Genomic DNA, 27,112 nt, shown 5'->3' on the forward strand with positions numbered 1-27,112 from the left:
TTTATTTCTTGCAGATGTGAAGGAGTACCACGGATGATAGAAACCCATTGGGCATTTGACTACTTTTAAGCACCGAAACCTGAAAGACTCCCGAAAATACTCGAATCTCACGTGCAGAATCTCTAAGAATCCCTATTGGACTGTTTAAAAATATGTCGACAGCAATGCGCACCACACTGCAGTCAGTTCCTGAGGCCCTGCCAGCGGATAGCGTGTCCAATGGCACAGCATCCAATGTAGCAGCACCGGCGGCGCCAGTATCGAGCGCAACAAACGCGGTGCCACCACTGGCCGCCGTCTCCAGCACAACCGCCACCTACGCCACCAACTCGATCAGCACATCCTCGCATTCGGTCAAGGATCAGCAGCAGCAACAGCAGCAGCAGCAGCATGATTCGGCCAATGCAAACATTGTGTCACTGCCACCAACGACAACGCCAGTCGCCAACACTAACACAATGATGCCCATTGTAACGTCCTCGAATTCGGCCACCAGCAATAGCACTGCGGCCACGCCCACGCCGGCCTCGGGGGCGGCAGCGACAGGTGGAGTGGGATCTGTTTCCCAGGGTCCAGCGACCGTTTCGGCGTCAGCGGCCAACACCAATCACTCGCACCAGCACAGCCACCAACACCACCACCATGTGGCCAACAACATGACCACCGACGGTGCCCGCTTGTCCAGCAACAATTCGGCGGTGGTGGCGAGCTCAGCGATTAACCACCACCATCACCACACCCCCGGCAGTGGAGTGGCGCCCACCGTCAACAAGAACGTGCTTAGCACCCACTCGGCTCATCCCTCCGCGATCAAGCAACGAACCTCGTCCGCCAAGGTGAGTCCTTCTTTGGGTTTCGTCAGTGTCCGTACCTATCACCCGTCCCCACGTCCCCTAGTCCGTTTTTTTGGGGGCCTTGTTCATCAACCCATCTCTTGTTTGCTCCTGCAATGTGGCTTGGGTCATCAGTTTTCTTGTGGTCCATTTATAGAGGGTATCAAGGGAAGGTAGCCTGTCGAAGGTGAAGTGAAGACTCTTAAAGTTTCAATCAGCTTGTTGAATAAGAAATACCATACTGCTGGATATAACTGATTCGAATCTAAGCTTCGCCTTCGTGTGTGTCAAATGTGTCGTACGAAAAGTAACGCTGTGTTTTGTCAGGTGGGGGAAATTTATATATAAATGCATTTTAAAAACGTATTTTAAAAATCATATCATATATCAGAATTATAAATCTGTCTGCTTATACAGTAACGTTTAGTTTTCTGAATTTTATCTAGAATAACTGATGTCTCATATTATGAGTAATCGAAACCTCGTATACATCTCATTGTTTTTCTTACATATATGTATCATCATCACTGTGAACACAGTTAAATAAAATCTATATCGTTGTGTACCGTGCTACAGTTTTAAATCGACAAGTTCAGTGAACTCCTTTAACACGACAAATGGGTTGGTATCCAAGAATATTCTATATCTGGGACCTATTTAATGAGTTGGACATATAAAAATATAACTGTCACCTTATTTACCTTTTTACGAAAACTTTGGGTGGTACTGTTACCGTTTATTTTGGGTACTTGATAATTGGTAGTTTAAATGATATACGTACATACTAAATGAGTGGACTTTGCTTCATTCGAAAAACTAAAAGTCTGAGTCAATACAGCTGACGACGTCCATTCAGAAGTGCAATTATAGTATTTAAACAATTCTCAATAATCACATCACGTCGGTCGTTCTATCTCCTCTCTGTTTCTCTGCCTTTATCTTTGTTGTCCACAACAAATCCGTGTGATTCGTACTCCTCTCCGCACAATCATATAACTGTTTTGATTTTAAATAATTTTTTGCCTTAGTTTGTGTGTTTGTATCCGACATGCATACACTTGAATAGTTTACGTGGTGTAGGTAAATAAGCTTAACTAGTTGCCTTTGTGGACGTTAGGTGTGGAATCGTGAGTGACTAACTTATAACGTCTTTTCTTTGGCTAGTTATATCCTCTTTAATTCCTTCTTCTTAGTGTGATGAAGATCAAGATGATCATATACTTATCCGAAGTTTTACAAAAGTTGTTGGGTTTCTATCTTGTTTTAACTTCAATTTTATTGTTTTTATAACACTAAAAATATTACAAAAATTACATTTTTAAGGTTATCTTAAAAAATGATTTGTTTTACGCATGGAATATTCATTTTTGACAGATTCTTTTCAAATCTTTAAAGATTTCGATTCCTTAAGAAGCTACATACTGGAATCTTTACTTCTCTATCTTGGAATTTCCAGTGGAAGTCTTTTTAAATTATGCTGAGTTGATGTTTATGTGGGCTTTAAGCTCGGCTCGCAGACAGGTTCCCAAACTGGGGATCCCTTTGCCAAAGCTCTTCCGAGTTCTCTCTCCTTCTCTTTAAAGTTTTTCAATGTTTTTCGAGAAATATGTGTGGTTTCTACCAGTTTTTTTGAGTAAGTGTGCATGTGTGGGTGTATGAATCACCTGCACTTACCTGCAGATTGCATACGATTTTCATAGGGTGTGTCGTTGTTGTCTTGGAGTAGCTACAGCAACAACAACAACAACGACCTTCCCAGACGCAGAACTTTGGCAAAAATGCCAAGCTCGCTCGCTCGCTCGCCACATCCACAGAATTACAATCCACAGTGGCGGCAGCCACAATGGCAAAAGTAGCCAGCATACAGCAGCGATGGTCGAAAGCTTGTTTTAGTATTAAGTTCCACTTCATTCGTGTGGTCACCGTCGTCGCGCTGTTTTCTGTTGTCATTAACCGTCGCTCTCCGCCGATATCGTTGCTATATCGCCTAGCCTGTATCGTTATCGCCCCGCGATGAGTTGACTCCCCTGGTATTCTTGTTGTTATTTTTGTTACTTTCAATTTATAATTTGCCGTTTGCCATTGTGACCAGTTATTATCGCACAAGCACAAGGGCGTTACGTCAAACAATACAAAACGCGAAAAATAAAGAAAAAAACAACAGAAGTAAGGCGAAGAGATTGCAAAAAAGCTGAAGCGCAGTTGTCATCGTTGTGATCCGAATCCAAATCGCAGGCGTTACAACATCCGCGATAAAGAACAACGTCACTGGCTAATCCGATCAGCTAAGCTCACTTAGAATGAAATCAAGGGCATGAGTACGCAGCTTAAAATAAACCGAATTGACGTAGGAAAAGTCACAGTCGCTCTCACACTCTAACTGACTAAGTACACACGCACGTGTGTTTATAAATAAATTCGGTTAAATAGTGTTTAATTTATAAATTTCCAGCTTGGACTCGCTGTGTATGAGTGCGCATATAAATGTGTGTTTGTGTGTGTTTGTGTGTGTGTGTGTTGCAGTTCCAGTGAAATGTATCCAGCTTTTTTTGAGCCAACCACTTCAACTCGCAGATACATTGAGAAATGAGCCAATTGCGGGTGATAAGTTAATTTAATTATAAAGTACGGTATGACAAGAAATACAAAAAAAAAAAAAAAATGAAGAAAAACAGTAGTAGTGCAAGCGAAAAGAACGAAAGCGGAATGAAAAGGAAAAAAACGAACAAATTCCTACCCAAAACACACACGCGCAAAAGCAACAGTCGCTGTGCGCTAGTGTGCGTGTAAGTAACGCTTAAACGAGGTAACTAGCAGAAGAATAGCAACAACTACTGGACAGAGGGAAAGAGTGACACGGGGAAGCGTAGAGAGCGAGAGGGAATCACAGAAATAGCAACAGCAATGTGTGGGGCTTCATCGTTGTCTCTTTAACGCTTATTTTGTTGTTGTTGTTTTTGTTGCTGGTCTTCTACTATCTGTGTATCTGCGTATCTGTATCGGGCGTGCCAAGGCTTACGATCCACAAACCGCACAGCGACGGACTCTCAAATACACATTTAGCCATTCAAAAGCAAACCCAGCTGGAACGGTTGTGGAACTTATCGCGAGTGTCTTGTGTCCACAAAAAAAAAACGGAGACACTCACACGGAGAGAGATGTGTAAAGTGCGATAACTGATAAGAGACATGTGTTGTTATCTAAAAGCACCCACCCTTCACTTTTTAAAACCCCCTTACGCGTCATGTAAGCAACAAGTTTACAAATATCCTAGAAGAAAGCAAAGATAACATATTCTTCATGCACAGAGACACAAATATTTAGCAACACTTATTAGTCCCAATTTTAAACTTTTCAGAAAAGAATTTACAATTGTCATATAACCATAAATTTGTGAATGACAAGACTAGATACGTTCATATAAGATTCAAAGATATATGTGGTACTTTCATATTCAACAAGAAAATTTAGTTGTGCTATTCAAAATTCTCCATACCTTCTTTAACTGAATAAGCGGCTTGCTTAATGGACCTATCAGTTCTTATGATTGTTATTGTTTTACTCTGTGCATTGCGAATCCCAATTATTTGTGCTCAGTAAGATTGGCACGGTGAATGTGTTTGCAATTTAGTGACCGAGAGACTGTGACTTTTACTGCGATTGCTTCTCCAATGTTCACTCATTGTGCTCTAATAGAATTTAACAAGATGGTCTTTTCGAAATAAAAGCGACAAAGCTGCGCCTGAATTGTGATTGTTGTGCCACAAAATACACAAAACGAACAAAATTTATTCATACTTTTATGCACACGTATACGCGCGCATCTCTCAATGTTTACACACGAAATTCGCTGTGATAATTGCCAAAGCGAAGAACGAGGGAATATGTGTCTCAGTTTCGTTGCAACTGGGCCAATAATCCGTATACCGTGAACACCGAGTCGCGTCGAGAACGAAGAAATACCACCGCAACCCAACCACGAAACAACCAAGTGAACCACCCACCGCAAAACCACCAAAGCACCTACCATGGGCCAGACTTCCAGTCACCGGCAGATGCACCACAGTAGCAATAACAACAACAAGGAGGAACCACCACAACCGGCTTCACAGTTTGGAAATCGTCGAACCTCTACCCGCAAATCGACTTCGTCTTCGAAACATTACCCCACATTGGTGCAACCATTGCGTAAGGATGAGCTCTCTCTCCTGCGAGATTCACTTCTGCGCAATGGAAGCATTATGCGCAAGAACCCGGAACGTCGTCCGGTAACGATCAGTGAGCTGAAACCAGTTAATACCGGGCAGGGGACTTCGGGTAGTGTCCTGCCTATTACAGCAGAGGATGCTGCTGGTGGGAGCAGTAGTAGCATCACCCAACTAATGGCCTTCCAACTGCCCGTGGATCGAAGTGCCAAGACTGACGACCTGGCTGCCGAATCCTCGGCTTCAGCAGCAGCAGCTGTGGCGCCCAAGGAGGGGCGCAATGAGTTTTATATTGTGGGAGATGGCTATCATCGGACGGATCACTGCTACTATCGCAGTCCCAATGGCGATTTTCACAAACTGCCATCCGACTCCTTTCACAAGATGTCGGAGGGCTGTTTCGTCCGAATGGCCGATGGGGTCTTCCGTCGCCTGGAGGTACCCACCAAGGCTCAAATATCCCGAAGATCCAGCAGGGCAGAGGAAATAGGCGATGCCACAAGCCAGGGAAATGGAAGTGCCGCCACCAATGTTAAGAGCCAACTGATGAGATTTCTAAAGCGCTCCAAGAGCCACACGCCCGCCACTATTGCCAAGTTGCAGCGGGAAAAGGAGGAGGCCCGAGCGGAACGCAAGCAACGGCTATCGAACGCCCTGCGGCAGAAGAATCTAGCGGCCACAAATGCAGCCTCAGCTGCGGCGGCGAACTCATCCTACGCAAGCGGTGGTGGTGGTGGCACCGTAAGCAGTCGGAACAATAAGATTGTGGTGACAATGATCGAAAACGGCGGCTTGCCCATTGTGGCCACCAGTAAGGCGGAAAGGCCCAAGGCCAAGGAGTCGGCATCATCCAGTGACAAGGCTCGCAACTCGAGGGTATGTAATATTGGATATAAATTTATCGATATTATCGATGGTTGCTTACATTTTATCGAAATCCATCGACGGTAACGGTAACCCGTTAGATACTATTGCATAATTAATATAATAGAAGATATAGGAGGATTTATATTGGGAGCTTGCGATATTGGCAATTATGTGATTTAGAAACTTTCCTAGGCTCTTGAGCAAAACTACACTTGACCTTGCTACTTCATTTCAAAAGAGTGGGGCAATAAGGTTATATTTGTTGTGATTAAAGTTTGTCGGTCTCTCACACTTCCCCATTCATTTATGAACATTGCAAATTTATCGTTGTTGTGCTGCCACCTTCATTCAATCTAATCGTAATCGCTGTTTCGTTTTTGTCTGTATCTGTCACGGTTTTTGGTTTTTTTTCCACAATCGAATGAATAACGATTTCTATTATTTTGATTACGGATTTTGTTTAATTTCAGATTTTTGTTACCCCACATTGAATTCCTATAATCCATATGGAAACTAATATATATTTTCAGTCTAATCGCACAAGTGCTACATAAAAACCCAACGCAAATACGTTTAAAGATTAGGGGATTATAGGGATTACGGGCTCTCTGTTTCTATAACTATACGATTGCATTGTCCGGAGGACAAGTTCATAATAGTTGACCTCATTAGATTTTCCTGTTAGCTAGCATGCGAAAAATGAAATTCTATCTTTAATGTTTTTGTTTGGGACCTGAAAGGCTTGACTGAAATCTCGCTGTCTTGTCTTAATGTAGATTAAGCTGCAAGTTATTCAATTAGCTTAATTAATACGGACACTTTATACAGGCTCAGCTACTTGATACCTCGTATGAATAAATTAAAACCAAACTTGGCGAGTTACAAATTGACAGAATGATCGAATTTCATATGAGACACTTTTTGATATCTTAAAATGAGAGTTTCTCTATTTTCCAGATTATTTATTTTTAAGTATACCTAATGTGTTTCGTTTATGTCGTATCACTCGTGTCTCTATATATTTTATTCACAAATTTTATTGTGTCGGCTGACAAATGACTTACAATTATTTGACGACAAGATGTTCATAATAATGTTCTTTCGGGATTGCATTTTTAGTACCAAACTGTGTGTATTCCTCGGTCTTTGTATTCTGGTGATTGATATAGAGTAAAACAGGGGAACGGGGGAAGTTGATTAGTGAAATCTTCGCGACGACCGTAGAATTCCGACTCAGACTTCAGACATCATGTCCTTTTGGTTTTATTACTTAGAACTCTTACGTAATGCATCACCTAATCAACTGATTAACTTTAAAGGAAGCAGTTGAACTTATTGGGTAATTGATTGATTTTAATAGAAAACCAAAGTCCAACCGAATGTTACTTTAATCGCAGTAAATCAGGGAAGAAGCGCTTTGCGTAACTTGGTGGAACTTATATATTGCGCACATGCGCAGAACACTAAACCCTGCAGCAAACACGGCTAACAGTTTCTTTCCCAGCGTTACGCTCAGTGGTACTCGCACACTCATACACTCTCAAAACTTTCGAGCTCCAAACGGGGCTTCTCTTTGTGGGAGAACAAGTACACAGATGCAGATACGGATAGAGATACTGTATTAATGGTAGTAGTGCTCCACCAGTGGAGAGAGCTGCCCACTGATCGTGTGCTTGTGCTGGTGTGTTGGTGTATTAAGGCCGACGCCGCTGCCGCAGTCGACGTCGCTGCTCGAAGCGATTCCGTGCTTTTGGAATACTCCGCGCTCTCGCTCTCCGGCACTCCAGTTCCAGTTGCTGAGTGGCCAAGTGGCTCTTTGGCTGCTGAGCCCTGTTTAGCTTTGTTTTTCGGTGTCTTCTGTGTTTTGCTGTTTTTTGTTGGTGTAAATCGTATAGTTGTAGTCGTAGCCTGTCGACGACGTTTACGTCAGAGTTGCAGAGGAGGAGCTATAATTTAGTACGAATACCCAAACCCCCACGTAAAATGAGTGCGAAAAATTGCGAAAGCCGCGTGCCTCTGCGATAAGATAACCGTGTGTGGTTAAAGAACTCCTCCGGCCAACGAAACGAACCTTTTAATAATCGGGATTTGCGCGAAATGTGATTTTTTATAGTCCACAGACCAAGTGAAAAAAAAAGAAAGAAAATACTCACACACTATCAAACGACCAATGTATATAGCCTAACTGTGTTTTTCAGCAGTGAAAAAGTCGGCTCAATTGTCTAAAAGTAGTTCATTTGCTTCAATGTGTTGGTGCGACCGTGCATGTGTGTGTCTGTGTGTGTGCATTGGAGCTTTTCGCTTTGCTCACTGAAGCAGCGACGAATAAAAATGGAATATAACCAGCCAGCAACTAAACGACTCGTACGGACGAATTGTTCAGATACTTGTAGATCTCCACATCGTAACTATTTAGACAGTAATTAAAAGCAACAAAGGAAAATAGCGAAAAGGCAAATGAATCATAAAACTGAAAAGAGAGCGTGGGAGAGGAGGGTGGGGGTGGGGACAGGAAAAGCGTGACACACACACGAGAGAGAGCGAGGGCATCTCAGCTGAGCTTGTGCAACAGCAGTAGAAATAGGAGAGAGCAATTTAGAGAGAGACCGAAAACAAACACACGCACAAGAGCTCACCTCCACCACAGGTGTGTAGGTGCCACTTCGCTTTTCTCTCTCGCGCACTCTCTTTTGCTATGTATGTAATTGTGTGTTTAGGTATATTGCCCTCCCTTTCACATCCCCACATCGCCTGCCGTGTGTTTATTTCAGTGTCACCGGGGAGACAGATTAGCTCTTGTCCGCCTGTTGTCGTAAATATCACGCACACACGCTTCCCGTCCGCCCATCTGTACATACATATGTACATACGTAGAAATGGAAGTTGCTAGCTGTGTGTTTAATTCATTTTCGAGGTTTTAATGCGCAACAACTGCGACTTGTTGTGTGTTGGTTAGACGACAAAAAACAAACAAAAGTAACGTTGAGAATTTAGAAAGCCCAATGCAAACGAACGCACACACAAGCACTTACTCCTGTCGGTGTGAGCTGCATTGTACTTCCGAAGCCCCAAGACCAATTTAATAATTTTCCCCAAACTCACAGTGTAAGAACAATAAACACGCCAAGCGCAACTTGAAAAAGAAATAAGAAAAAAGAAAAAGTTGCGATCTCTCCGAGCAACAAGTACTTGTGCACCAACACACTCAAGGGAAGAGTGCCACGACAAAAAAATTTAAGAGAAAAAAAACAGAAAAACCGAAATCAGCAGCAAAACGGAGGAGCTATGGAGGCCACCACTACCACAACACCTGACTTGAATCGCGGCGATGCCACCAGGAAGAGTGTCCGGCTGTATGCCGCCCGCAAGGGGGCGGCACCTGCGCCGCCCAAGCTCAGTGTGGCGCCATCTAGTAACCAGAACAGCAACCACAGCAGCAACAACAACAATAGCAGCAGTAACTTGCCGGAAACGGAAAAGGAAATGGAACTGCGTCAAACACATCTTGCCAACAAGGATCTCGATGGAGCCACCGAAGACGACAGCATAGTGGAGCTTCGACGACGTGATGCCCAAGCCACTCCATTGCCCAGGATAGCCGTATCGGCTCTACCCACCCTACAGCCGCATCCCACGCCCAAAGAACGCCAAAAGCCGCCAATGCCACGCCTTCTGTCCACCGAAGACGATGCCGGTGTGTCCTTTGCCCTCGGCTCCATCGAGAAGCACATCCATAACGTGGAGGAGAGCTTTAAGCAACAGCAGCAAAACCAACAATCCCAATCATCGATGGACGTGATGAAACTGGAGATCAAGCGCAAGCAGAGCAAGCGCTACGGTGAAACGGAAAACCTTCTGCGACCGGGCATTAGTGACATGTCCTCCGAGAATGATTTTCAGTATTTGGGCGGCAGGCGGGCAGGAGAACTGGATGACAGCAATGAGCTGATGTTATCGGAATTCCAGCGCGGCAGCGATGGTCGTAACTCGATCGGAGCCTATTCCAAGAACTCGGCTGCTGCCGCAAACGGAGCAAATGCTGTGAAGGCTAAACTGGCACGTACTGCCTCCGATACGAAGAATAATGATACGGTGCTGGCCATGAGGGCCACTTTTAAGCAGAAGCAGCACTTGCAGGACGAGAAACAGCCAGCGGTATGGCGACCAGCTGGCACTGGACCCACTCCGGCGGCCAGGAGCTCCTCCTCCACCACGTCCACCTCCGGCTCGGCCAGTCGTGGCGGTAGCAGCAGCAGCGTGGTGGATGGAGTGGCTCCATCTAAGCTTACGGCCACTACCATTTCAGCGTCTAAGCGGCGTGAGGAGAATTTGCGACAATTTGAAGCTTTGTTGGCCCAAAAATCCTCACATCGTCATGGAGCATCTGGTGCCTCGGGAACAGGAAGTAATGCAGCCAGTTCGAAAAGACGTTCGGACCGGCCGATTGTGGCTCCTATTCCTCCGTACAATTCCAGTCGAGCAGAGCATGTGACCAGCTCGACCAGACACAGCGTTGATCCAAGATCCCATTCGGGACACGAGTCGAGGTCAGGAACAGCCTCAACTCACCCGCCTGTAGGACATCATCCCACTAGCCGCGTACCCAGCGTGGTGGCAAACCGCAGCAATGTGTACAGCAACAATGCTGCGCAGGTAAACGGGATAAAAACCAAAATCCATTTTTATCTACCATATTTCAATATAATTTTCATCATTTGGTTCAGAGAAAGCAATACCACTGTGGTTTAAAATCGCATTTAATATAACTATTAATCGTTAGCAATGCGGTTTTTAAAGGGTCATAAATCAGGATTGTCACAGAAATGTTGGGTTTTATATATAAATTATAACCGACACCTGATGCACACCAAAATACATAACTTTACTTACCCCTGACCATTGTTTTTACAGGGTTCGCCTAACATGCAAATGCGGAGTAGTGCTCCTATGCGATGGCGTGCTACTGAGGAGCATATTGGCAAATACAAACTCATAAAGACGATCGGCAAGGGCAATTTTGCCAAGGTGAAACTAGCGAAACACCTGCCCACTGGCAAGGAGGTCGCCATCAAGATAATTGACAAGACCCAACTCAATCCTGGGTCACTACAGAAACTCTTTAGAGAGGTTTGTACTTAGCTTAAAAGAATACCTTGACTTATTTACTAATCGTACTCTGCCCACAGGTTAGAATAATGAAGATGCTGGATCACCCCAACATAGTTAAATTGTTCCAAGTAATCGAAACGGAGAAGACGCTCTATCTGATCATGGAGTACGCATCTGGCGGAGAAGTCTTCGACTACCTGGTTCTCCACGGACGCATGAAGGAGAAGGAGGCGCGAGTTAAGTTTCGACAAATCGTCTCAGCCGTGCAATATTGTCATCAAAAAAGAATAATTCACAGGTAAGAGTAATCAATGCTAATTAAAATCAGATGATTTATATAAACAGGCTAGGACAAACCAAAGGCCCATTATTATAGTTGGCACCTTATTAACCGGAATTATTTATTTATAACAGGGACTTAAAAGCTGAAAACCTTTTGCTGGACAGCGAACTGAACATCAAAATCGCTGACTTTGGCTTTTCGAACGAGTTCACACCCGGCTCAAAGCTGGACACGTTCTGCGGTAGCCCGCCATATGCGGCACCGGAGCTGTTTCAGGGCAAAAAGTACGACGGACCGGAGGTCGATGTTTGGTCGCTGGGCGTCATCCTGTATACGTTAGTGAGCGGTTCCCTGCCCTTCGACGGCTCCACCTTGAGGGAGTTGCGTGAACGCGTGCTCAGAGGCAAATATAGGTAAGTGTTGCAAGATAAAATGAAAGTAAATGGAACTAAACCAAACCGCTTATCCCCACAGAATTCCCTTCTATATGTCGACTGACTGCGAAAACTTGCTCCGCAAATTCTTAGTACTGAATCCCGCAAAGCGTGCTAGTCTGGAAACAATCATGGGCGACAAGTGGATGAACATGGGGTTTGAGGAGGACGAACTCAAGCCCTATATTGAGCCCAAAGCCGATTTAGCCGATCCCAAGCGGATAGGTAAGACGGGTACTGTATACAAAATTTATTACTAATATTATTAACGAATTGTGTGTGGAATGGAGTTTTGCCTGCCAATTGCTCGTTGTGTTTTATTGCTGTTATCAAGCGATCTTTGTTTATGTAATGTAATACTACTAGTTCCTTTGTAAACTCTTTCTTTATCAACTTGTTTTCATTTTGTAGTTGAATGTTGCTTACAGAATTCCTTTTACTTGGGTTCTCCCAGTGTTGCGTTATCCTGATGTTTGTATTTTAAATTCAATTACCTTCATGGTGTTTTGTTTGTAAATTCTCACATAGCTGCGGGGTCACAAACCGGTGCCAAGAATTCGCTCTCGATTCGGCGTAGTGCGTACACCTTGATGTTAATGGTCAACTTTCTGATCGACGAGCGGAAGGGTCCACCTAAAAATGTATGCAATCTGTGTAGTGGAAACGTTAACGCTCGATCCCCAGAGTTCCGCATTAACCCCCAACTCTCTGTTCTCTTTCTCACTTTCTGTCCTCAAAATTCTACATACAAACAGACCGTCAAGGAAGATATCAAACCAGCTCAAGAGAACGGATAATCTTAAAATTAAATCAATCTTGAACAGCCAGCCAAGGGAAAATCGAATTTTTGTTGTATGATCTTGTTATCTTTTATTGATTTTTATTTTACTTGTTGCGAGTGTAAATATCTGCTGATATGTGCACAAATATACGAACAAACAAATAAATGAGGTTCTCTGAGATAAATTCGAGATTGCATCCGGTTTGGGTCCTGTCACGCCGATGATAATTGTATTATTTAATTTCGCTAACTGCATGATCTAAATACATACATATATACCTGATTTCTTTTTATCCAACGTTCTTACTGCCAATTGTTCAGTTGAAGGCCAAAAGAACACACAATTCCGGCTACTCGACATCGAACTATATCAGTTCGAGTATCGGTGATTTCATAGCCAAATATATAATGTAACTGTAATAAATTTGCATGCGTTACCTAATCGTATTAAAATCTCCATTGAATGTCTTTAAAAACCTTTCACTCACAATCAAATTGTCTGTCATTTTCGCATCGCGATGTTTAGAAGCTCTAGTCGCGATGGGCTACAATCGATCGGAGATCGAGGCTTCGCTCTCCCAGGTGCGCTACGACGATGTTTTCGCCACATATTTGCTGCTGGGTCGCAAGAGTACAGACGTAAGTTGGTGGCCTTCACATTCCGAACAACAGAAGTGCTAAAAGACTATTTCCTTCCACGCAGCCGGAAAGTGACGGATCGCGGTCTGGCTCCTCGCTCTCACTGCGCAACATCTCGGGTAATGATGCGGGCGCCAATGCTGGTAGTGCGAGTGTTCAGAGTCCCACGCACAGAGGAGTCCACAGGAGCATATCGGCGTCTAGCACGAAGCCAAGTCGCCGAGCCTCGTCTGGTGCGGAAACTTTGCGTAAGTCCCACTTTGGGGCTAACGATTCATCTATATTTAATCAAGAGTAAAAACTTTCTTGGTCGAACTACAGGATTAGGAAACCGACATTTGTACAGAAAGCTTAGTCTAACCTTTCCTTTTAAAATAACTAATCCGATATGCGCTAGTTAATCGTCAATCGTCAGTAGTTTTGCCCAAGAAATTTTTTACTAAGGTTAAACTTTGTGCCAATGTGCGGAAGTACCCATTTTAATGTACGATAAAATGTTTTTTTTTAGGTGTTGGACCGACAAATGCGGCAGCAACAGTTGCGGCGGCCACGGGAGCCGTTGGTGCGGTTAATCCAAGCAATAACTACAATGCTGCAGGATCAGCGGCGGATCGAGCATCAGTGTAAGTAGCTTGACAAATTATGTGCTATAAATTTTACACTTAAAATTGCCCTCGGCAGTGGCAGCAACTTTAAGCGACAGAACACAATCGACTCGGCTACGATTAAGGAGAACACAGCGCGACTGGCCGCTCAAAATCAGAGACCCGCTTCGGCCACACAAAAGATGCTCACCACGGCAGACACCAGTAAGTGCTAATATAATGATTGATGAAATGAGCAAAGAGACTAATATTAATACTGAATTCACAGCACTGAACAGTCCCGCCAAGCCGCGAACGGCAACGAAGTACGATCCGACGAATGGCAATCGCACGGTCAGCGGCACAAGTGGCATCATTCCACGTCGCTCCACCACGCTTTATGAAAAGACTTCGTCGACGGAGAAAACCAACGTTATTCCTGCAGAGACAAAGTACGTGAGAGTTAAGCTAGTTCTGATTATAAGTTCTAGTTTGAGTCTTAAACTGCTGTACGAGTTACCCAGTTATTGTTTGCATCATAACATTCCCCACTTGGCAGGCTTATTTAGTTGTTCAGTCAGTCGGTAGCGATGGAGCCTGCCACAATTATATATATATATATATTATTATATATATATAATAATATAATATATATACATATTATTTGCCTTTGGTTCGCACGCAAAACGATCTAATCTAATCAGATCGAATCCGGAGGTTAGATGGCATTTAGATACCACAGCAGCTTATAATCCCATCAATACAAAAACGTAGAGCAGATCGTTGGAAGATCGAACGACATTTAATTGTATATAGTCACGCACAGTTCAGTTCTCTTTAGTTGCCGTGCCTTGGGCACTCTCAAAAATTACTTGTTTATCATTTACCCATCGTTTCATTTGGTTATCTTAAAAAAACCGAAACTCTTTCCAAACCAAACCAAAACAAAGTCATACTTACGATTACGATTTTACCACTTTTCGGCCTAAACCTAAAACATGCAAATTACCAGCAGTGGATCGGCAGCTCCCGCTGGAAAAGGTCATACCAAAAGCGCGTCTGTCTCGAGCCCTCGCCCCTCTACAGACGGCTGCGTCTCGGTCTCAAATGACCCGCTCGGAACGAGGTATACACTTGAGTAATTAACAAAAAAAACGCAACAACCAAACAAACCAAATTCTCTTAGTTTGATTAACGCATTCTTTGAAATTCAACTGATTTCGGTTTCTTTTTTATTATTTAAAATATTGGCTGGCATTTTATTTGTTTGGGAGAATTATTGTGCATTTTGACAATCATTTCGCCGTTTCATCTTCATGAATCATTAACTCAGAAGCATTCACAAAGAACTTTGTTGACCCGTCATCGTAAAACAAAAACAACTAGACAGCAAGCACTTTTGAATCTATACATGACCATTGTTCCGTCTGAATCCCAATCTGCCTTTGATGTTTTGCAAAAGAAGTAGATACTAGATGAACTGGTTTATAAAAGTAACAGCCCCATAATAACATTATTACTTAAATGCTTAAAAATGTTACAAAAAGTGTTCAACTTTCTAGAGGTATTTGTTCTGTGCGTGATACATATGTTAAAACTTGGCTGTTGGTAACCATTACAAATTAATGGTTATGACCCAGGCTTAGATTTTTAAAAGCTTTGATTAAATGTGTTTATTTTACGACCTCGAATGGAACCCAGCGATGGTCGTTAGGCTAGTTACTAAGCATCTATTATTATCCGTATTTATAAGTATTTATTAGGTGTTCTGTTTGATTTGTTTACCGTTCACTCTTCTCTTAGTTTATAGCGTTGGCCTATCCTAGTTTTGTTCTATTCGTTTTGTATTTATCTATTTATCCAGTGTATTTATAACGACCTAACCAATTTGATCAATTGAATAATGTAAATTTCTTATCTTTTCATGTTTTTTACAATTTTGAACATTGTCTGTTTACAAACCAAATGTCTAATTTTGATAACTACTACACTACCACATATGTACATCCATTCTCTGTGGCGTTCTATATCCGCAACAACAAATAACACCACAACCTACGAATCTGAATCTGCAACAACCTCCTTCGTCCTCCTATCGACGCTCGCTCAATTATTGTACTACTCTACTATTACTACCTTTTCGATCGTACTCGTAATGCAAATTGAAAACCTGAACAAAACCAACAATAACAATCCAACAATTCAACAATTATTGCTAACCGAATCGACAACCAAACCAATCCGATTTGAAAATCCATATGCAAATAATGATATGAATGTGGTTTGAACTGAATTCAATTTGGATTCGAATCGAACTAAACCAATCGAACAAATTCGGTGAGTGAAAATGCATCTTACGTTAAGAGATATTTATTGTGCCTCATTGAACTAAGGGTCGTGGGCGTGGCAAATACCCAATAATTGCACTTACGTTGCAATTATTGCTAGCATAATCGAAGTATTGTAGTTATTTTCTAATAGACTTGATGTCTACAGCTTATTTGTATTTTTCACGTAATTCTTGCGTAAGAAGTAACGTAAGCGAACACGACCCTTTCCATAAAATGATATATTGCTTAAGTATGTACAACTAGCGTACGGTTTGGTTATATTTTTCTGATTTTGTTGGTATACTTTTGTGATTCATTTAAACGAAATTCAATTGACGGCGATGCCAAGACATATTGCTCGACCTTAGCCCGCTTGGTGTTCCAGTAAACTGATAGGAACTACCAGATTTACACCCATTATCAAGTGAATAGTTTTTTATTTCGTATTCGCATTGGAAAAGTCCAATCAGTCGCCCGAAATTTAGCGATCGAAATTCAAGTTTCTAAAATAAGAACTCATTATTCTGTTTGTTTCCTCATGCATGTATGTCTCTGTCAGTAAAACTCTATTGACTCTGCTACCATCGCCAGTATAATTGAATTTTTTCCATTATTGTGTGTTTTCGTTTATTGTTAATGTTATTACCTACCGATACTTAACAACTCAGTTTTATATAGTCTGTTATTGTGCTGCTGTTGTAACTTTTGTACCTGGTCTTAAATACTATATGCTCTCCAATGTACGATCTTCATGTATCTAACCGTATAACTACTATATGCGTACTACCTCGAATAATAATAACTCCTACTTTTCTACGTTTATCGCGTATCGTATTAGGACATAATGCCTTAGACGAGCTTTCTAGTCTGTGCTAATAAATAACAATTAAGTTGATAAATTGCTCCGCCCAAAGTACAAGAACGTTTACAAAATGGATTCTCGATAGTCAGTCGAACGCATGTCCCATCAAATAATGCTTTCATGTAGTTTGAAGGATCAAATCTTCTTGTTTGCCGAGCTTTCGAGTATACTCTACATTCCTGCATATATTCATACCCATACAAAGAACGAAACAGTCGAAGTTTGTCGTATCCGATTTAATATCTAAGAAACGTATTTTTAAGTGCTTGTCTTTTTAAGAAAATTTACATGATCTATTTTTATTTTTTTTCTTTTCATTTTGTTTATGTCTGCGACGTGATCGATAAAACAATATACAAAAACCATAAACCCTTGGTTAACATCATCAATTTGTCACATCAAACAAACGAACTGCTTGATTCGCGCTGCTCTGACCATCTACACCCGCCTGCCGCCATCCTACATACAACCCAATATGAAATCCAATCCCTACCGACCAAAATCTAAAAACTACCAATTGGCCAATGACGCAACATGGGTAACGCTTCGAAACTCCATACGATTTGGTTCGATTTGATGATGATGACCCAACGTCCATTACTCATTCCATTCACCAAACCATTATCTTTAACGATCATAACACGGGACGAACGCTCGAACGGTTCTGTACGAACGATTACACATTTCCCAACTAAAAACAATCAACAAATATTTAATGGAAAAACAAACAAACCAAACTAAACTAAAAAAAAAAAAAAAACAACAACAATCTTATACTGATAAAACCATATTCGTTTCCCGAAATGCGATTCATTGGATTTGAATGTACTCCGACGAACTGATTCGATACTGATTTGATTTCCATTCATACCTATGTGTGCATATGTATCGTAATTGTACATATATAGTCTGTTCGATCGACTTAGAATGGCATCGGCTGTTAAATCAAGCAGACACTTTCCAAGGAATGTTCCATCACGTTCAACCTTTCACTCTGGTGAGTTTTCTGTTCACTTATTTTTATTAGTTTTAAAGATAATAATTTAATTTTATCCCCACCTTCTTCTACTAAAACATTTAAAAAAAATTTAAGGCCGAACTAGGCTAAACTCATTAGTAGATGTTAACGCGTTGTCGAGTGATGTTTTTGATATTATTTTTGAAACTGAACCCGTTTTCATGCTGCATCCACTAGAACAATTCAATTGTATCCCGCACTGCACCTCTTCTCCATACAAAATGCATATCAAACGCGCCTCTATTATTTTCTTTTAGGTTGTCAAGCGATTAATTACTATATAATCAACTCGATCGATACATTTAACTGAATGTTTACTTTATGTTTTTATACGCATCGCATCGCTTATGATTTCCGCGATCCAATGCCGCACCCCTCTGCACGTTTGTCTAAGTGGATTCGTAAATCTAGTTCGTTTGCCTATTATGCATCGAATCAACCAAATCCCATCCAAAACCGCCCACCTGTAAATATTTAATATATTTGTGTATTTGGAAATACGGATGGAAAACTATTCATAGCGACCAAAATAACTGTACAATTGAGAACGGACATTTGTCTGTCTATATTTAACAATCGCGTGTTCACTAAAATAAAGTTAATTGAAAAATGTTTGCATATGGGACAAAGTGCAATGAGATTACTAGTATATGTTATCAATTGAAGTCAATAGTATGGGAGAGTTTAAAGAATATATTAAAGATAGTAATAGCTAACATAAATACAATTGGAAGATAAGTTTTGATTTCGTAAAATTGCGATACCTTTAGATTTTCCCAGTGAGTAAAATAGTTGTTAAGCACTTCATTTAGCAAATAGCATTTATTTGTTAGTAATATACTCGCATTGCACTTTGAGCCCAGCAGTGGAACCGTATGTGCGTACTCGGAGTTACTTTAGTAATACCCTAGTTTACAAACCAAATGGAATCAGTTAGCATTTAGTCTGTGTTCGTGTACACATCCTTGAGTGCGTTAGCGATCCGAATCTAACTATGGAATCATTGCAATCCCTAGGTCAAACCAGAGCACGAAACAACACAGCGCTGGAATACTCGGGCACCAGCGGTGCCTCCGGCGACTCCTCCCATCCGGGTCGCATGAGCTTCTTCTCCAAACTCTCCTCACGTTTTAGCAAACGGTAAGTAGTGGCTTCAAGATATCACAAAGTGGCAAATTCATTTCTTCAGTTAATGGAATATTACAAGAAAAGCAAATGCAAACTGCAATTCGATACATTTATTATTCGTTTGTTATTCTTTCTTACATCAATTTGGTTTATTAATTTCTTTTTTAATTTACTTCTTGTTTGTTTGATTTTTTCTCGTTTATCATTTTATGTTTCATATTTATGTTTCATTTAATTGCATATCTGCCGCACATACACCCATGTGTGTTTATTATGCTCATGTTTGTATTTCGTACCGAGTCCATTCTGAGAGTCCGCCAATAAATCACTGAAACCAGCCCCAAAAGTAATCGCTACCAAAGAAGTTGCAATGCCATGTCCATCGAGCACATAACTAAAAAATCTCGTTCAAAAACACCCGTTGGATATGCAGAATTTTCCAAATCAAAACAGACTATAGTTAAATGCTTATTTTGAGCTTAGCTCTAAGGAAGGACAGGCGAAGAGGAACCACAGACAACATTTGAGATGAAAAGGTATAGGTTTAGTTGGGAAAATTGTATAAGTATACAGTATTGGCGATTGTAGTAATCCGGGCATCATGATTGACAAGTACGTTTCGTAATTTCTGCATTTAAAAGTTTTATTTTTATGGACTGAATCGCACTGTATTGCCACTTGGAAGGGTGTTAAATAACGTGCACTATAGTTTCAATGTTTTGGATATTCATGTCTAGCCCCCTCACCCTCTCACAAGAATCACGATGTTAAACTACTTAACTGCACCCTGTTAAATTAATAATTTTATCGAGAGAAAGAGAGAGAAGCAGCTTCAATTTTCAGGATAAATAAAGTTAGCAACTCCTAAAAAAAAAGTTCCCCATATCAGCCAACATAACAGCTATGCAACTGCGCAAGTTATTCGACCGATTAGGATAGTTACTAATTAAATGACAACCAGCACTTGCATTCGAATGCATGATGGATAAAAAGTGTAATGGGCGTTATGAGATAATTAGCTATATTTTGTTTTAATCCGAAAAGCTAACTCATAATTATGAAACAGTTGATTATCCTCCACTAATGATATGCACATGTTTTGTATATGGAATTTCTTTTCTTTTTTTCTTCTGTTTTGTTACCTTTTTTTTCCATTTGTTGAACTGAAAGACTTTCAGCAGGAAAGTATGTACTCTCTATGTATATACAATAAACACCTAACAACACACATTTAACGTACACCCAGGACTTTTGCTTAAAAACGACCGCCAACATACCGCATATGCACCACATCGGTCCGATGCACTCACTATTTGCCCCTAATTTATTGTGGTGGTTCCATTGGGTTCGGTGATTGTGGATCGGTGGATCAGTGGATCGGTGACAATGGGTGGGGTGCATATGTCGGTTCGGTCGATTAGTTAGACGCTCGCAATGCATTGCTAAAAAACATTTTTATTCCTATCCATATTTAGTTAGCATACGTACCATACTACTTACATATGTTATTTGTGAAATATACTCTGAATGTGGCTCAGCCTTAGAAACAGTGAACGACTGGCTATTATTCGGTTGGGATGTACCATATAATACGATCGATCAATTACTATAAACGAAAAATAATACGGAACTCAAACCATCACACCGATTGCAATATCAATATTCGAATCCAAAATAGAAATCCGCCTTTGATTCAGGTGCTAAACAAATACAAAACTATACATACAAGCATATGTGACAATGTGCGAAAAAGTACATGTTATACGGAACTGAATCCAATCCAATATATAATCTGATAATAATAATCTGATGACGTCTGTCGCTTCCTCTCTACGCTCTCAAAATCTCCGTCACAACCTTTAGTTTGTTTTATTCTCGATTGATTTCTTACAAAAAGCATATATAAATATTACGTAGTTTTTCAAATCCTGTATATCCACGTTTGCTTTGTACAACTATGTACTTCCATTATATCACCTCACGCTAGGAAGGCTCTTTTGTTCTTGTCTATTTCTTTCATTTATTAAATACATGATTCAATTAATTACGATTATGCTCTTTGACAAATAGAAAGACAAAAATTGTTGAAATGTACAATGTGCAATGTACTTATCAGTTGAAGAACGATTGCGTTTACTTTTCTTTTTCTATGAAGAAACATGAAAAATGAAACTTACCCATATTCCGTTTTATTCTTATCTGTCTTCTTTGGTTTCATTTCTGGTATTTGTTTTACCCATTATTAATATTTTTTCCAGCCGTGAATAATTTGTTTAAAATTTTTTCTTTAATTTTAGGCCAAACCAGTAATTAACAAAACAAGCATTAACTACTTCTTGTTAATAGTTCTAAAACTGAAACTGAAACAAACGATTCCCCTAGAGTAAACGCGCGTGACGGAGAGGTTCAGATATGAACAGACAGACACAGATATGGTCGAATCCAATCGGATCGCTCGGATCGGATCAGATCGGGAAACGATACTGTTCACGTTGCCGTTGCCGATCCGAAATCGCTTTCGAATTCCATTTCGAGTTCAGATCCGTTTCCGGTTTCGATTCGAACCCCTTCAAATGAACACCGACAACGTTGAGTTCCGTTGCGTTAATTGAAATTTCACAAATACGCCTATGTTTTATTACAATTATTAACTAATTATACATATAAATTTATATAAATTAAAGATACATATACATATATTTAAAAGTAAAGCAACCACAAACAGAAATTACGAAACCCTTTGTTTTCATTGTTTGTAAAACGATGCGAGGAGCGACCGCGACCAGCAAAAGGCAATACAAAATAAATAATGAATTATACAAATTAAAACCGAAACGAAACCGATACAAACAGAAATCCACTAAGAAACAAAGATATGATAAATGCAATGATCAGAAAGAATCCTGACTACCATTGCTGTCACTGTCACGATTATGGATTATATTAACTACTAAATATTACACCTACGAGTACTACCTAAACTACATATATATTTATGTTAAATGCGTATCGCAATTATAGTTATACAAACAAACAAATATCACTGATGAAGTGAACGTGAGATATAACTGCAAAAAGTAAAATTAACTTAAGCCTAACTCAACTAAAACGATCTAAACTGAACTAAAGTGCGTGGTGTTTTCGCCCAAATCATTATTTTATAGTAGCCACAATAAAACACCAAAAGAAGTTGCTAATTTTGTAACGATGATCTTGAATTTTATTTAGCGATCTTTGTATTTATATGTATGTGTATGTATGTATGGATCTGTATTTGTATTTCGATATGAGCTTGAATTAAATTGTATCCGTGGATCATACAATCAATCAATATCAACCAACCAACCAACCAACCAAGCAGCCAGCCAACAAACTAACGATCTTGCAATTCATAATCACCCAGAAGCCAGATGTGCAGCGTATCTAGTAATTAAGCATACCACGTAGTCACTAAAAAACAATACAAAGCGATACATGAAAACCAATTTAACTTAAATTCAAGGAATAACAATGTATTACCACTAGTGCATGTGACCATTTTATTTGTACAGCTGATTATCTATAGATCGTGTTATCATCGGGCGCCTTCAGTGGCTCGATCAGTAGTTATCTATACATATTAAGTTTCAAAGAAATAACGCATAATTAAAACAATTGATAATTTAATAAATCCATAATAAACGATGTGAAACATTTGCGAGCAAAAGAATATCCCCACATGCATTTCAATTTTATTTCATTATCCATTAACACTTGCATTTGCTGTCCACAAGACTCTGGGTGTGGTTAAAAAAAAGCTGGGAGTTTGTTAACAAATAATAACCAATTTTATAGGATTCTCTAAATATTTGATTTAAACTTGTCTAATATTATAAATAAATGAGCCAAATTGAAATGAGAGTACAAATAACGTTCTGAAAGTGTTGAAAGTTGAAATTTATTTAATTTTTAAAAGCAATCAAGTGCAATGAATACGTATGCAGCTTATTACATTAATAAATCATAACAAAAATTTACAAGAGAGAATAACGTACAAATGTCACTTAAACGGCTGTGGACCGCGAGACTTTCGATTATAAATAAGTTATATATTTTCAGTCCCACAATCGCAGACGAGGCGGCTAAGCCACGAGTTCTACGATTCACATGGTCAATGAAAACCACATCGCCCCTGATGCCCGATCAGATAATGCAAAAGATCAGGGAGGTGCTGGACCAGAATAATTGCGACTACGAACAGCGGGAAAGGTGAGTTAATAAATGGATATCAGTGAAATAAATTGGTATTTATGAATCCTTTACCCTACTTCATAGATTCGTCCTGTGGTGCGTGCATGGAGATCCCAATACGGACTCACTGGTGCAATGGGAAATAGAAGTGTGCAAGCTGCCACGACTCTCTCTGAATGGAGTGCGCTTCAAGCGAATTTCCGGTATGATTTGTTTATAACACTAAGTAAAGATTAAATAACTCAACTTTTTTATTGATCTTCAGGCACCAGCATTGGCTTCAAGAACATTGCGTCGCGCATTGCTTTTGACCTCAAGCTGTGACTTAACCAAACGAACAACGAGGGGAATGCGGCCGCCACCGCCTCGCGGCCCACTGATCCAACTGACACCATGACCACCACCAATTGTCGGAGGCCTAGCAACGACAGCACCTCCCGGCTGTCGGAGCTCTCTCTTCTATGCCGCTCACTAACCAGCCAGCAGGGCTCCCAGCGGCGTAAGAAGAGCAGGCTGTCCACAGGTGGTAGCGAGGATCAGAAAAAATCGAACTCGTTGCTGTCGGCGTTCCAAATGTACTCTCCCTTCAGTTCCAAGGAGAATATGCAGTCCAGCGAGGAGGTTGAAGATCTACACGTGATTGACACACAGCCAGGTCACTCCGTGGATGTGCCACTCTTCGCTGACTTTAGCCCAATAAATCCGATTATGGAAGAGGATGCTGAGGGCGTTGAAGGCGGCAAAACCAGTGAAGCCAAAGTCATTAGTGGTGGCAGTGGGCAAAAGGTCAAAGGCGATGGCGGTGGCGGTGGTGGGGGCAATCGATTGAAGAGGAACATCAAGCACACCGGGAGCCTGATTGTGCGCAAACTAACTGCCGGAAGGCACAATGATGCGGACAAGAAGGGTGCGATTAGGAAGAAGGATAAGGAGCAGCAGGAGGTGGCGGACACGGATAAGGAGAGACCAACCAGCAAGCCGGAGGGCAAGGTAGCCATGCTGCGCACCACAACCCTCTAATGGAATGGAACGAGGGCGTGGCATGAGCAGTTTGTATCTATTGAATGAGTGAATATGAAGGCAATGCGGCGAATACCCTGCTGGAATCTCAAGAAATAATTAATGTTAGCATCTCTCCGTAGATCGAACGTATTGATATATTACTACACATTACAATCAAGCAGACAAACTCCTCTATCTATCCACACTGACATGCATTAGCACCCGCATAGATACGCACATATTTACATACGTTATTTATTAGGAACCTAGTTAATGGGCCAGCAATATATGTCATCGCGCAGCTTGCAAGATGGAACAGAAGTGAATATATAAGGGTAACAAACACACCACTCAATAAAACCGTAACAATAAATATTAACAAGAAACCAATCAACGCTCTATAAACTGCATTTATGTGTCGATATCCAGTAATCAATTTGCTTGGCAAACAAACGATCAAAGAACACAAACTCATAGATATCCGACTCGGGTTGTTTCTTCATTAAATTGCACTTTCAAGAAAGTCGTCTGTGGCAGCACGTAGCGATAGTGTCGTGGTGTGATTAGTTCATGATATCTCATTCTACTCTATTGAAGTGTGCCCAATAGCAACGCCCCGAACATCTATTGTAATTATTATACCCGTGCTCGAATATGTAGTTGGTACTTATACATGAAATTTTTGTTAATTTCCCTCTATTTGAACAGTTCATAGAACACACAGACAGCAAATGTATGTATACTATTATTAAGGCTTCAGGATTACTAACAACACCACTCCGAGACAAGTAACAATGCGATGCAATGATGGCCAATGTTACCTAGTTTCCAGCAAGTTCACTTAGCCCCGAGGAAAAGACGAGCCAGTGGTTTTTAGGGCCGTTCTACATGCAATTGTTGAATGTTTCTAAAACATACCTTAGGGAGGAGCGATCTCAAGTGAGATGTAGAAAAGAAAAAGACGACCATTTATCTAAGTTGTGGAGGCTCAAAAAACAGTCTATATATATATACCAAAACATATACAAAGTTGCACATCAAGTTGTCTTCATCATGATTGTGACGCATTTCTGTAATTCTTAACTTTCGAGAAAAGCATGCATCGTTTTATATATTTGTTGTTAAATGACAGCTAATTGAAACTTATTAATAATTACTAGGACTAGGCAAGAACGCGCATGAACCCACATACATAGGTATATAATACGTGCATAAATATATAAAGCAAGCAGCTTATTACATATACACCAAGAGCTATCCTTAGTAGATCGGCGGACTACCTTTACTAAAGGAGACACATATACTTCACATAACTTCACCCCTTCTTTGTTTTTTTGTTGTCAGCAATCTGCGGTCAGTAATATAAATCGGCGCACCCAGATCCACATTGCACAATAGCTAGATGTATACTTATTTCTGATATTTATTTTGATTTACAAACGGTTGAGTTAATGTAAAACAATGCAAAATGATTGAGAACACCATTAAATCAGTTATGATAAAGCCGATTATAGAATTTACGAATAATCATGTTGTAAGAATATCTGATATACATACATACATAGATGTTTTAATTAATAAATAAAAAATGGCATAACTATAATTTGTAATGTTCTTTCATGCGTACAAATAGTTTTAGCGGTTCGTAAGTCTTCTGTTTAAGGTGGCATGTGCGATGCGAGATTGTGTGACCTGTGTGTGGGAGTGCCCAGTATTCTCAGAGCTCGTCATCCATGTTGAAGTCTTCCGGCGGAAAGTCACCAACCGTAACGGATAATGGTGATACAAAGCCGCCGTAATTTGGGGCACACGTAAAGTAGGCCTTTCCACCGAAACTGCAATGGAACCAGAAATGAGATTTGTGAAATGTGGAATCGCTTAGCTTGTAATACGTTACCTTCCATTATTTTTCCCCAGTGGTTCGTCGTATTCCACTCCAATAAAGTGACCACTTTTCCCTTCGAGCGGACCATTGTATCGGATTGTTCCTCGTCGTGTTGGATTACCTGGAACCGTAACCTGGCAGAAAACAAATTCTTTGATGAAAACGTTTTCAAACGATGAATTAAGGTTATAGCTTTACCTCACATCTGCCACCCAGTACACAAAGTTCCGCCCGTTTTTGGATCTCCTCCGCCTGAAGGCGCTTCTTCTCCTCCGCCTGTTGCATCTCCTCATCGTTGTACTTGCCCATGCGATTAATCTTGAGGTAGTTGCGCACAGAATCTGTTCGCTGTTCGTACTGATCTTTGGACAGTTCGAATTTCTCAACGGGAGCGCTGTCGAACGAGAAGGTAGCAAAGCTATCGACGACATGCAGCCGGAGTCCATCACTGTTGGCATAGTAACCCAGTTGGGCGTCATTGTTGTCCATTGTGGACACGCAGGTGTCACCCTTGAAGACCTGCACCTTCATGGTACCGGCACATCCGCCCGTCAGTATCTCAAGTTTGGTCTGAAAATGGAACATCAGAGTATGCATCCTATTGATCCTTTACAAGACAGACCTTGAGCTGGGCAACTGTTAGATCCTTGGCTAACTTGACCTCGAAGGCGACTGCATCATTGTGAGAGTTGGAAACATTCACCTTGATGAAATCTGACTTGCCGGTTTCAATTATAGTCGACATCTTGCCTTCCGTGTGTACAGTTTTGATAAATATAGATAAATTGTTTTGTAAACTTTTCCAGAAAAACCGGGTGGTATGCGGGTCTATTGATTGGGGAAGTGACTAACAAAAATCGGTAGTAATCAAAAAAGCACTAAAGCGTTCTCTGGAGCTTAAAAGAAAATACCAAAAATACCA

At 40.8% G+C, this 27,112-nt stretch overlaps 2 protein-coding genes across 12 annotated transcripts in view; one reads left to right on the forward strand and one right to left on the reverse strand.

Moving 5' to 3' along the window:
* Positions 1-25,906, forward strand: part of par-1 — a 29,517-nt gene extending 3,611 nt beyond the window's left edge. For 2 of the 11 annotated variants that reach the window (NM_206178.3, NM_206172.3), the window contains exons 2-16: positions 15-836; positions 10,817-11,032; positions 11,092-11,312; positions 11,429-11,710; positions 11,772-11,956; positions 13,039-13,151; positions 13,216-13,384; positions 13,660-13,774; positions 13,833-13,960; positions 14,025-14,187; positions 17,836-17,924; positions 18,962-19,085; positions 23,172-23,321; positions 23,388-23,506; positions 23,569-24,693. In NM_206178.3, coding sequence (NP_995900.1) covers positions 153-836; positions 10,817-11,032; positions 11,092-11,312; positions 11,429-11,710; positions 11,772-11,956; positions 13,039-13,151; positions 13,216-13,384; positions 13,660-13,774; positions 13,833-13,960; positions 14,025-14,187; positions 17,836-17,924; positions 18,962-19,085; positions 23,172-23,321; positions 23,388-23,506; positions 23,569-23,627 — 2,817 coding nt within the window. In that variant the 5' untranslated portion in view covers positions 15-152 and the 3' untranslated portion in view covers positions 23,628-24,693. Of the gene's footprint in view, positions 1-14; positions 837-2,721; positions 3,000-3,099; positions 3,320-4,529; positions 5,915-6,375; positions 8,034-9,009; positions 10,559-10,816; positions 11,033-11,091; positions 11,313-11,428; positions 11,711-11,771; positions 11,966-13,038; positions 13,152-13,215; positions 13,400-13,659; positions 13,775-13,832; positions 13,961-14,024; positions 14,188-14,747; positions 14,862-17,835; positions 17,925-18,961; positions 19,086-21,370; positions 22,796-23,171; positions 23,322-23,387; positions 23,507-23,568 lie in introns of those variants that run through there. The other 9 variants (NM_206177.3, NM_206171.4, NM_001169737.2 and 6 more) reach the window with 9 other exon arrangements.
* On the reverse strand, positions 25,714-27,057 carry Tbcb (Tubulin-binding cofactor B). Its single transcript, NM_137581.4, has 4 exons — positions 26,813-27,057; positions 26,389-26,760; positions 26,203-26,324; positions 25,714-26,140 (listed from the first exon to the last, which is right to left on the reverse strand). Exons 1-4 carry the CDS (start codon positions 26,933-26,935, stop codon positions 26,023-26,025), a joined length of 735 nt encoding a protein of 244 aa, NP_611425.1. The 5' UTR covers positions 26,936-27,057; the 3' UTR covers positions 25,714-26,022.
* Positions 27,058-27,112: the final 55 nt, after the last annotated feature.

Source organism: Drosophila melanogaster, chromosome 2R (assembly GCF_000001215.4).
Source record: "Drosophila melanogaster chromosome 2R".
Lineage (NCBI taxonomy): Eukaryota > Metazoa > Arthropoda > Insecta > Diptera > Drosophilidae > Drosophila > Drosophila melanogaster.